The 12,949-nt window shown below is 33.2% G+C and overlaps 1 protein-coding gene across 2 annotated transcripts in view; it reads right to left on the reverse strand.

The window, feature by feature from the left end:
• Positions 1-12,949, reverse strand: part of TLK1 (tousled like kinase 1) — a 139,599-nt gene that overhangs the window by 26,380 nt on the left and 100,270 nt on the right. For both annotated transcript variants that reach the window (XM_032880435.1, XM_032880436.1), the window contains exon 12: positions 3,324-3,390. In XM_032880435.1, the coding sequence (XP_032736326.1) occupies positions 3,324-3,390 (67 nt within the window). The remainder of the gene's footprint in view (positions 1-3,323; positions 3,391-12,949) is intronic.

A 12,949-nucleotide genomic window follows, 5' to 3' on the forward strand; every position in this document is an offset into this window, starting at 1 on the left:
ACAACAGAAGAACTGTAAGGAGTAAGTGTATAGATACCACCAATGAAACAGGAGTGGAAAAGGTTCAGGTCTGGCTTTGTAGGTTATGGGTGTTATTAATTTTGACAAAACATAGGGAGAAGATCTTGGCATTCAAAAAGCTAACATCAATGTTCACTCCAGAATGGTTAAAACTTCAAAGTCTGTAAAAGGTAATATCATGTAATTCTCCTGAAATGGGAATCTGAATCATGCCTGTATCAGGCAAAGTCTGGAAATAAATCAATCACTTAGTGAATGAGTAAGCAATGATTTGTTAAAAAGAATAACTGAAAATATTAAAGAATTCTTGATATATTTAAAAAAAAAAAGTGATGCTGCAGAGTGATTTTTCTAATCTCAGAACAAAACTAATATGCCCTTAAGCTCCCAAAACATCTATTTATGTTACCCATGGACTACTGGAGGCTTTTGCTTTTCATTCCTTACTCTACCCTACTAATAGCTTTGGATTTATTGTATTTCTAACTCTGCAGAATAACACAAGATGTGAACTGAACTTTATGATTTATTCAATGGCAAATATACCTTTTCATGTTTCAGTTTATTCAATTATTATGATAATCTTTATAAAACACAAAGTACAACATGAATTATTCATTTCAAGAAAAAGTAAACAGGACTTCTAGTCTCATATGTCCAACATCACGGACTTCCCTCAATGAAATAAGTTTTCTCTCTTGGTGCCCACAAATTTAATCTAACAATACTATTGAACTTTAAGAGTTTAAGAGAAAGAGACCAAGAGTATGCCAGGCTCCAAAACTAAACCCTAACATAGCTGACATAGTATAGGTTAATTCCTGTGCAGGTTACAAGGACCTTAAAATATTCACATATCAGAACCAGCCTACGGTAGAAACTCTATAGTTACAAGGTGGGTACGGTTCATGCCAGCTTAATAAACCCAGGAGCACAGGGAGCTGATAAGAGAGGTGATTACATCTTTTCTCTTAACTGAAGTTTGTTCTCTATGTGTTAAAAGTATTCTATATACTTTTTTAGAAAACAGAATGACCTATTTTAGTGGCCTATTTTCCAACTGTGCTTTAGAATGCCAAATAAGTTACTTTTAAAAACATGTGACTTAATGTTTACTATTTGATTTTGCCACTCAAAAATTAATATACAGTGGTAAGCAGACAACTGGTATTTTTTTGTGCTCTAAGGTGACACTACTTAACTCAATTTTGTTCCCTGCATGTACTACCAACAACTTTCTTTATAATACATTCATTCTTCTCACCCAAAATAGCTTCTTAGAAAATGTGAGAATTCAAGACATAAGAGCATATTTCAGCATTAGTAGTTTATCTACTCTCCCAAAATATTCTATGATGTTGGTAAAAAAAAAAAAAAAAAAGTAATATTGTAAACAGGTTACGAAGATAAAGTTAGAAATTTAGAGCTGCTCAGTAAATCTGATAAAAGCTGAAAAAAATAAAAAGGAAAAAGATTATGGAGGGGACAGTTATTAAAAGAACGAGTAAATTAAAAAACGGAGAAGTTAAACATAGGGAAAGAGGCTAATATGGAGGTTAGAAGTGAAAGCATAGTGCTCTACAACAGCTTGCAACTGTTTATATAGTATCTAGACATTTAAGTATACCTTACTTTAAAACACTTACACAGAAGTGTTTCAGAGAAACCGAGTATTTTTAAAGTACCAGGAAACCTTTAAAATCAACCAAGCACAACCAATCAAAACCAGAAGGAAACCCTTCTCGGAAGCTTTTCAAAAACTGATATTCTTTTTGTAATAAAAATTACCAATTCCTAATTTAACTGCTTTATAATTTTAGATTTTATATAACAGGTTTTCATAAAATATAATACACACATGTAAAATCTCGTCACTAGAAAGAATTTAAAATTATTTTATGTGAAAATAATAAGCCTCCCATTTATGTGTCTCGTTATCATGAAAGGCTGGTTAGAAAATAATTTATAAATCTTTATAGGGGACATCTCAAACATATGTCTCTATGAGTTCATTATCAAAATAGCTTAGGTGGACACACAAATACTGGTACTAATTCTATACTATAAAATCCTTCAAGAGTCCCATTATAACTCCATCTGTTAGAGAGGATAGACTGACGTTGTCTACTGTATCTCAAAGAGCAGGAAAAGTACTAATTACAACAAAACAAAATACACCTTAAAAAAAAAAAAAAAGAAAGACCAGGATAAATCATGTTAGAATTTACTGTTAAAGTAGTTTGGGGTTGAAACTTTTCTGAGTAGGGGCATAGACAGATATGATATAGTGAAAAACAGTAATGCAAATTACACACACACACACACACACTTATAATTTTGTTCTGTTCCCTGTAATTGAATGGCAGGGGTCTAAAGCACCTTCATAGTATTCCAAAAAACAAAACAGTACACAGTATGATAGCAGCTGCCAAAGAATGGGTTTTTCTGTCCTCCCTCACCCCACCCCAGAAAGACAACTTCACTGAAACTATCTAGCTCCGAGTAATTCACTCACTCAATTTTAGCGACTTTTCAGCCTATTAAAAAATATGTAAGTAATGTGATAAAAAGCAGAATAAAAAAAGTGGGTCAAAAAAAAAAAAGAATTTTACATCTGTCAGTAACTTCAATTTGAGTGGGAAAAGCTATTATTATTAATTTGAAATGGCTTGAACTAAAAATGTGAACTGTAAAAACAATAAACTGGTTACAATGTCACAGTTTACAAATCAGTACAAAGCTATACATTATAAAAATTTACTCTAATAACATAGAGCAACATTTTGATAAACTATATGACTTCATACCATTATTGATGATTAGGTTCTTCTAAACTTGCCAATGTACATAAATTAATTGAAACATTTATCAAACATTTGATAGCTTAAAAGTTAAGCCAAAGAAACAAGTTTGTTATTAATTTATAATTATTTCAGTTTATTATAAATGGACACAAACAATATGGAAATTTACATTTCATGTTAAAAAAGAAGCATTATTACAAAAATAGTATTTAAACAGAGTAATTCTAAGACCCCGAAAGTCTGGCCAGGAGTTACTTCTCCACTATAGGGACATGGTATTATCAGGATCTCAATGTTTGTAAGCTGCCACAAGGTAAAGGAATGTTATTTTAATATATTCAACTTAAAAATACAACTTTAATGGCCTTCCTCTACTTTTTTTTTTGTCTAAACTCTGGGTTCTTTTTCTCTTAAGATGACTTCTCCAATAAGACTTGTAGTACAAACTCTCCACAACCTCTGGTAACAAACTAAAAATTCAGCATATGCTTCACATACCTTTTTGAGATGTCCTAGTCTAAGTTTGAAAATTTCTTCCTGTTCATGATATTCTGCCAAAGTCAACCTGTCAAAAATGAAATTGTAATTCTAGATATTAAGATTAATAGTTATTACTTATTAACAACCAGCAAAAGAAGGTAAATAAGTGGAAATACTACAATCCTGACAACATTTAGCCCAAAATAAGCCAAAAGTTCTTTACAATATTTTTCAGAGTACACCTAATACTTACAGATGAAACAATTAATTCATAAATTCAGCAACTATTTAATGAGTGCTATGTATTAAGTGATGTTCTAGAATTTCAGTCCTAAGGGTACAATGAAAAAGACATTTTCTCCCTTCATTTTAGTTTGAATTTAGACTCTACAGTCCCACTAAGGTGGCAGAAAAGAAACAATTTGATAAAGAAATAAAATAATCCCAAATAACAATAAATGTTATGAAGAAAACAAAAAAAGGGTGGTATGAGAATGACACTGTATTACACTACTTTGTACTGAGTGTTAGGGAGGTGGTCTTGATCTAAACATCTAAAAGACAACAAGAGAACCTGGGCGAGTTATGTTCCAGCAAGTGCAAGGATGCAAGTGAAAGGATGCTAAGATGGACACAGGCTGGCATACTGTAAGAAGAGAAAAAAATGTAAGCTCACAGCCAGAGAGGCTGCGAGCAGTAGGAGAGGCAGGCAAGGGTCAGCTTCTATACGGACTTCCAGACCAAGGAATGAATTTCATTTTACTCCAAGAGTACTAGAAAATTACTATGAAGAGGGTCAGTCCAGTTGGGTGTACTGGTTTTATCTATCTATCTATCTATCTATCTATTTATTTATTTATTTAAAAAGTGAGGAGGGGCACCTGGGTGGCTCAGTGGGTTAAGCCTCTGCCTTCGGCTCAGGTCATGATCCCGGGGTCCTGGGATCGAGCCCCGCATCAGGCTCTCTGCTCAGCAGGGAGCCTGCTTCCCTTTCTCTCTCTCTGCCTGCCTCTCTGCCTGCTTGTGATCTCTCTCTGTCAAATAAATAAATAAAAATCTTTAAAAAAAAAAAGTGAGGAAAAGGAATGCTAAAACTATAGTCAAAGCACCAGATTCTTTATAAATAGACATAAGACTTTAAATCTTGAAAGTATTTTGTTTATTTTATTAATTTCAAATATTCATATATAACTAGTTTAATGTATGTAGAACCACAGTAAGACATATACACTTATAACATTTCCTGAGAAAAAAATGATTGTTTTTTCTGATTAAAAAACACTCCACAGTAGAACAACTTCCATTTTATATCCCAACACTGAAAGAACTGCTTTTATCAAAATTGTTTGTTTACTCATGTGTTCTAGGGGTATTTGGCAAAACTCCTAACCTAGGTATGATTTATTTATATTTATTCAGGTCCCTCAGCAACATTTAGCATGAATGCTATAATAGTATACTATACTATACTATACTACTATAATAGTATACTATACTATAATAATAGTATGAATGTTATTCTCCTTTAGCTAGACAGTAGTTAAATTTACTAATTCTAAAGAAACGGTATTGAAAGGAAACAAACAAAAAGTTCCAAGAAATTCAGTTAGTGTTCAACTAGAAACATCTTAAGAGTTAAAAATTTAAAATTAAACCTGTCTACCCAGCCTTAGGTTAATACCACTGCTGGATTTTATTATACTAAATACAGCAACAGTGGATAGTTGCAGCAGATGCTCCAAGTAAACTTAAGAGAAGTGTTAGAGTGTGACTATAGATGGAGTGAAAGGAAGAGGGAAAGGTGATGTTAAAAGGTTTAGAAAGTAAAATGGATAAAATTTCAACTAATCTAATAAAAGCTATAGGTATTTTTGGCAAATAGCTTCTGGATAGGCATATATGCCACCAATGAAAATTCGGTGCAATCTTGAGTTTCCTAAAATTTTTGAAACTGCATTCTACTAAGAAGTCTGGCTCTCATGCAAACTTGCAAAGCACTACATAGGCAAATGGCTGGGAATTTCTGTAATTTGGAGCTAAGCATATTTTGTTGTGTTTAGTTGGTATAGTTTTCAACAGCTACTATTCTTGTGAGTTAAAAATTAATTAATATCAATTAGTTCCAAGATGATTTAGTTTGTTGGATATTATTTGGTTAATCTTATAGCATAATGTAATGCATATTTGCTATTTAATATCACTTAATTCTAGTTGTTGGTATGCTGTGTTGCAGTTCAAATCATCCATGTCCCTATAGCTAAAGCAAATGCATACAAACACTTCTTCCCCAAATTTTCTTAGTAGGGTGATAATTCTTCATTGATTTAAAAAACTTTGACCTCAGAGCATTATTTTATAGATGTACTCCTGATATTAAACACATACAATTCTCACTAAAGATAAATGGTAACTTTCATCATCAGCAGAACTTTGCTATTTACTTCCAGCATTTTGATTACTACTGTAACTACTATTAAGCTTCAAATAAGCTTCAAATAAATACTACTAATGTAACTACTATTAAGCTTCAAATAAGCACTTTCTCTGCTTGGTTTTGAAGCAGTTATATGCAAAATCTGCAGAAAGTACTAAATACTAGACTACTCAATTTCTAGGGTGGTGATTCTTACCATTTTACAATTGCAGATATCTGAAAATAATCTAAAAGAATTTATAAATTTATAAAAGTTTATAAACTTATAAAAATACCCTCTCTAGAAAATTTCACATATACATAAATTTGGGGATTCACAGCTCTCCGTTTAAGAATTAGGAATCCCGGGCGCCTGGGTGGCTCAGTGGGTTAAGCCGCTGCCTTCGGCTCAGGTCATGATCTCAGGGTCCTGGGATCGAGTCCCGCATCGGGCTCTCTGCTCAGCAGGGAGCCTGCTTCCCTCTCTCTCTCTCTCTCTCTCTCTGCCTGCCTCTCTGTCTACTTGTGATATCTCTCTGTCGAATAAATAAATAAAATCTTTAAAAAAAAAAAAAAAAAAGAATTAGGAATCCCAGGTTCTTGTCTCACTAAATAGAAAGCAAACCTTAAAAGAGCAAAAAGACATTTCTTATATTTCTCTGCATTTCCTCCCTCTAATATATCTGACATATATTAGAGATTTTAAGATATCTGTTATCTATTCCCATCAATGAAAAATGTATTTTTTTACATAAAATGTAAAATATTTTTTACATTTTTACATAAAATGTAAAATATGTGAAAATGAAAAAATATATAAATTTAGATAATATGGATAGATAATTTAGAAATTAATTGAGGCCAGTCCTCTTAAAAGAATGAAAAGAGGGATGTCTGGGTGGCTCAGTCAGTTAAGTGTCTGCCTTCGGCTCAAGTCATAATCCCAGTGTTCTGGGATCAAGTCGCATCACCAGGCTCCTTTCTCAGTGGGGAGCCTGCTTCTCCCTCCCCCTGCTTCTCCCCCTGCTTGTGCACTCTCTCTCTGACAAATAAATAAAATCTTTAAAAAAAAAAAAAAATGAAGAGCTAAGCTAGGATAATGTTAATTTTAATGGCATTCAACTGCTACATAATTATTTTTATGATGTGTTTTTAAGACCCTAAAAAAATTTACACTTTTAAGCAAGTCAGTTGGTTAGGTTACCTAGCAAATCTTTTATTCACAGATTAAGTCTAATTCCTCCCTATATGAATCGTATCTGATATTACAGCCTGAATGATTATGTTCAAAAATACACATGTGTGCTTATTTAGGGGCACACTAAAACTCCTCAATGGTTTACAAAGAACTTTAAAGATTTTATTTATTTGACAGAGAGAGAGAGAGAGCCAGAGAGTACAAGCAGGGGGAGCGACAGAGGGAGAAAGAGAAGCAGGATCCCAGCTGAGCAGGGAGCCCAACTCGGGGCTTGATCCTAGTTGAGCTGAAAGCAGTAGCTTAACCAACTGAGCCACCCAGGCACCTCTATAAAACTTAATTTTAAAAGCCAAGAAATATAAACCTCAAACATAAGAATTGTTAACTCTTGATAATCTTCTATAATGAGTCTGAATGGATGAGGATTTTATTTTTAATCCAAAGAACTGTTTTATAATAGTTTGATAGAAATGTGAGATGACTGTAATAGAAGTAACTAATATAAATAACAGAAAACAGGGAATATTCATTTCAAACAAATCTGATAATCAATTTTTTAAAGACCTTCTGTTTAAAAAAGGAAATTAACCTGAAGTCTCAAAGTTAAGGAATGCAATCTATGGTAAATAAGACTTTTATAGGCACTTAAGAAAAAAAAATTAGCAAGCCCATTTATTTGTACAATTTAGCAAACCTTTACTGAACATTAAGCTATGAGTTATCCACTGAGGATTAGATTTTTAACATGAGGGAGGGTGGGACACAAGACTAGTCTGCCTTTGAAAAGCCCCCAAAAAACTAGGAATAGAAGTTCCTCAACATGATATAGGGCATTTATTAAAAACCCACAAGTGACGTCATATTCAAAGGTGAAGGACTGAGAACTTTCCCTTTAAGATGAGAAATAAGAAAATGATGTTTTCACCATTTCTATTCAATATTGTGCTGGAAGTCCTACCAGAGAGGTTAAGTAAGAAAAAGAAACATAACATCATGCATCAGAATGAGAAAAGAAGTAAAACGATCTCTATTTGCACATAACGTAACTCTAGATAACAGAAAATCTCGAAGAATGAAGAAAAAAACACCACCAGAGCTACTAAATCAGAAAAGTTGGGGGTACAAAATCAAGCCACAAAAAATCAGTTGTGTTTCTATACACCAGCAATGAACAATCTAAACAGGATATTAAGACTACAATTCCATTTATAAGAGAATCCAAAAGAGTAAAATACCTAGAAATAAATTTAACCTAGGAAGTGACTTATATACTAAAAACTACAAAACAGTGTTAAGGAAATGAATGGAAACTAATGAAATGAAAAGACTTCTATGTTCATGGGTTAGCAGACTTAATGTTGTTAAGAAGGCAATCCTCTCCAAAGTCAACCATATATTTGATATAATCCTAATCAAAATACATATGGCCCATTTTGTTAAAATGGAAAAAAAAATTGAAAGGGGTCTCAAAAAGAAAACAACATTGAAAGAGAAAAAACAAAGTTATAGGACTCCCACTACCTATTTCAAAACTTACTATAAAGTTACGGTCATTAAAACAGTTACTACCATAAAGATAATAGAATAGTAACTATTCTATAGGATAGTTATATAGTTATAATTATTCTATAGGAATAGAAGTGAGTATGGATATCCATGGCCACTTGATTTCTGACAAGGTGCCAAGACCATTGAATGGGGAAAAGAATCATCTCTTCAACAAATGGTACTGGGACAACAGGATTAACCGCATGCAAATGAATGAAGTTGGACCCCTACCTCATTCTACATAAAAATTAACCAAAAAGTGATCAATAATCTAAATATAAGAACTAAAACTAGAAAATTCTTAAAACACAGCACGGGGGTAAATGTATTTGACCATGGATCTGGTAAAGGATTCCTAAATTTGACACCAAAAATATAAGCAAAAAACAAAACAATAAATTTTTAATAAATTAAAATCAAATCAAAGGACATTATCAAGAAAGTAAAAGAATTTACAGTATGGGAGCAAATATCTACATATCATGTATCTGACAAGGGTTTAGTATCTAGAATATATAAAGGACTCTTGTAATTCAACAACAAAAAGACAAGGAGCTGGATTAAAAGCTGAGCAAAAGACTTCAATATCGATACAAAGACCAATAAGCACATTAAAAGACATTCAACATAATGAGCCATTCAGGAATGTAAATCAAAACCACAATGAGATGACAATTTACAGCTATTAGGATGATTATAATAAAGAAACAGAAAATAAAAAGGGTTGCCAAAGATGTGAAGAAATAGGAAGGAACTCTTGTCTATTACTGATGGGAACATAAAATATCGCAGATACGAAAAATAGTTAAGCAGTTCTTCAAGAATTTGAACACAGAACTGCCGTATAACCTTATAATTCTATTCCTAGGCATATACTCGACAAAAAAGAAAAAAAAAAGAAAAAGAAAAGAAAAAGAAGAAAACATATGTCTCATTCTATCCAGAGTGTGAAAGACACTAAGACTAAGTTTCACAAAAAGCTGCTCTATTAAAAAAAAAAAAAAAAAAAAGGAAGACGTTGCTCAACAACATTTTTGCTAATATCCCATAGTGGTGTGAAAGGGTCTTTAAAAGAATAAGTGTGCAACTCACAGGTCCCCTCAGCCTTCTTAGCAGAAGCAAAAAACAACAATAGGATTATCTAGAAAAGAACATGGAGGATCCTCTTATCTAAAGGAGTAAATGCCTGTGTCAGAGGGGCTAGATCCACAAGATCTTTTGACAAGTTTAAACAGAAACACTGCCAGTTTGGGGTTTAAAAGGGCAGAGAGAGTACAAAATGAAAGGCTATCAGACCCCCAAAATTCCACAAACAAGAAACAGCCTGACAAAGCTACTTAGCTACATATACATGCTAACCTTAAAAAAAAAAAAAAAAAAAAAAAATCTTTGTGAAAAAGATTCAGAGGAAAGAACCTTGAGACCAGAAGGAGGAGCCAGAGCCATAGAAAATTACTACCAGACCTTGAAACCAGTTTGCCTGGACGGATTTTCAAACTACTTGGGATCAGTGATTCCTTTCGGGTTTTATTTTCTGTTTCAACAAAATATCTTTAGCTGTTATCCTATGCCTGTCCCCACCATCGTATTTTGAGAAGAGAGTTGTTTCTTGAGGTTCACAGATCAAGAAGAATTGTTTTGGGGGGTGGATTATACAGATTCTCACCCATACCTAATTTAGATGAGATTCAGAAAGTTTGAGCTGATGAGATTTTGGATATTGAGTTGATGCTATAATTGGGATGTTGGGTTGATTCTTTTGGGGATGTTGGGATAGGAAGAATGTATTTTACATGAGGGAAGGATGTGAATCTTGGGTCAGAGATGAGACGGGTAAGCAGATATCAACTTCCAAAGATATCACATCCTAATCTTGGGAGTTTGTGAATACATTACCTTACATAGCAAAAGATTACATGGGATTAAGGTTGCTAAATAGCTGATCTTAACATAAGGTGATTATCCTGGGTAATAAAGCTATGACTACACAGAGCAAAGAAAAAATTTTTTATCTGAAGGAAAGTAGGAAAAGACAGAGAAGAGATAACATCTATCCCTGATTAAAGAGGAGCGCAGAGGGAAGCCAGGAAGAAGAAAAAGGGCATACCGGGCACCATGGTAACTCAAGTATACAGCATGCAGATATGAATGCAAAAAGAAAAATCAATGTACAGTATAGATTAAGGAAGTTCTTCTACTGACTGCTAAGAGTTTTAATCAAAGATCAATGCTGGAAGTGCCTGGGTGGCTTGGCTGGTTAATTAAGCCTCTTGACTCTTGATTTTGGCTCAGGTGATGATCTCAGGGCCGTGGGATGGAGCCCCACATCAGGCTCTGTGCTCAGCAGGGAGGCTGCTTGAGATTTTCTCTCCCCCTTTTCCAACCCTCTCCAAAATAAATAATTTAAAAAAAAAATCAATGCTGAATTTTGTCTCATGCTTTTTGGCATCTATTATCATATGATCCTTCTCCTTACATGGAAAAATTACAGATTTTTTAAAATGTTAAACCAACCCTGGATACCTAAAATAAACCCAACTTGGTCTTAATAAATTATCATTTTTATATATTATATATTTGGTTGCTAATATTTTAAGATTTTTACATTTACGTTTATGAAATGAGATCAGCCTGTAACTTTCCTTCTTTATAATATCTTTGTTAAATTCTGACACCTAGATTATGCTGGTCTCATAAAATAAGCTGGAAGTGTTTCTGACTTAGCTATTACTTAAAAGAAAAAAAGTTTTTAAAAAGATTGACACTATTTCTTCCTGAAGTGGATGTTATAATTCATAAATAATGTCCTCCGTACCTGGAGTTTTTTTTTTTTTTTTAAGATTTATTTATTTATTTTAGAGAGAGCACAAGAGTAAGAGAGACAGAGAGGGAGAGAGAAACTTTAGCAGACTCCTGGCTGAACGTGGAGCCTAATCCCACGACCCTGAGATCACACCCTGACCCAAGAAACCAAGAGTCAGGTGCTCAACCAACTGCACCATCCAGGGGCCCCTGGACTTTAAATTTTTAAATAACAGATTCAATTTCTTTAACAGTTGCAAAACTATTTAGACTTTTGTTTCTTCTAGTGTCAATTCTGGTAAGTTAGATTTTTCTAGAAATTTATCCATTTTACAAAAATTTCAAGTTTAAGCCATTTATATTATTTTGTTTTCCTTTAAATATCTATAGACTCTGTGGTAAATTACCTTTCTTCATTCCTGATAATGGTTGTCTTCTCTCTTTTTCAATTTTATTAGTTTAATTTTGTTGTGGAATAAAACACACACATTTTTTGGATTGGTTGATTCTCTGTATTGTATATGTTTATTTCCTGTATCATTAATTTCTGCTCTTTTTCTTCTTCCGTCTTTGGTTAATTCTACTGCTCATCTTCTAACTTACTGAAATAGATGCTTAATTTATAAAGTTTTAGATTTTCTTCTTTTTGTATATATGTACTTAAGGTTATAAATTTCCCCCGGCTACTGGTCAGATTTATCTCACAAATTTTGCTATATGGCAATTTCATTCTGAAAATATTTTTCTAGTCTCCACTGAGATTTTTTCACTACTTTATTGTTAGTGATTTCTAGTCTAGTCTAATTCCACTGTGGTCAGAGAACATATTCTATGATTCTAATCCTCTAAATTTTATCCATGAAGTTCAACCAAATATTTAAGAAACGATCCCAGTCCTATATAAACTCTTTCACTCTTTTGAAATTTGTTGAGACTTGCTTTATGACCTAACGTGATAAATTTTTATGTTCAGAGACCATGCGTAAGAAGACTTACTCTGTAGATATTAGGGGTAAAAAAAATGTCAAGTTTATCAATCCCACTGAAATTTTCTATATCCATACTATGTGTCGTTTTTTTATTGTTTTATTTTTTATCTGCATGCTCAATTACTAAGAAATGTGTGTGTTGAAATCTGCTGTAACTTGTGGATCTGTCTATATCTCCTTAAATACTGTCAATTTTTCATTTATCTTGAGGCCACATTATTATATGCACAAAAATTTACAATTACTGTATGTTCCCAGTAATTTGAGCCATTTATACTTATGAAATAACCACTTCATTATAATTTTTTTGCCTTAAGTTTTATTGTGTCTCATATAATACAGCTTTCTTTTGGTTGGCATTTACCTGGAATATTTTTTTCTTAACTTATACTACCAATATATCTTTTTCTTTCCCCCCTCTGGTGACTGTTAAGAAATTTTTTCTCTCTGCCTCAATTTTTCTGAAAAACTTTTTATTATTTAAGATTGATTGATTGATTTGACAGACAGAGATTACAAGTATGCAGAGAGGCAGGCAGAGAGAAAGAGAGGGAAGCAGTCTCCCTACTGAGCAGAGAGCCCGTTGCAGGGCTTGATCCCATGACCTGAGCCAAAGGCAGAGAGAGGCTTAACCCACTGAGCCACCCAGGTGCCCCGATTTTTCTGAAATTTCATTATGATGTGCCTAGGTATT

Source organism: Lontra canadensis, unplaced genomic scaffold (genome assembly GCF_010015895.1).
Source record: "Lontra canadensis isolate GAN:19392208 unplaced genomic scaffold, GSC_riverotter_1.0 scaffold69, whole genome shotgun sequence".
Classification (NCBI taxonomy): domain Eukaryota; kingdom Metazoa; phylum Chordata; class Mammalia; order Carnivora; family Mustelidae; genus Lontra; species Lontra canadensis.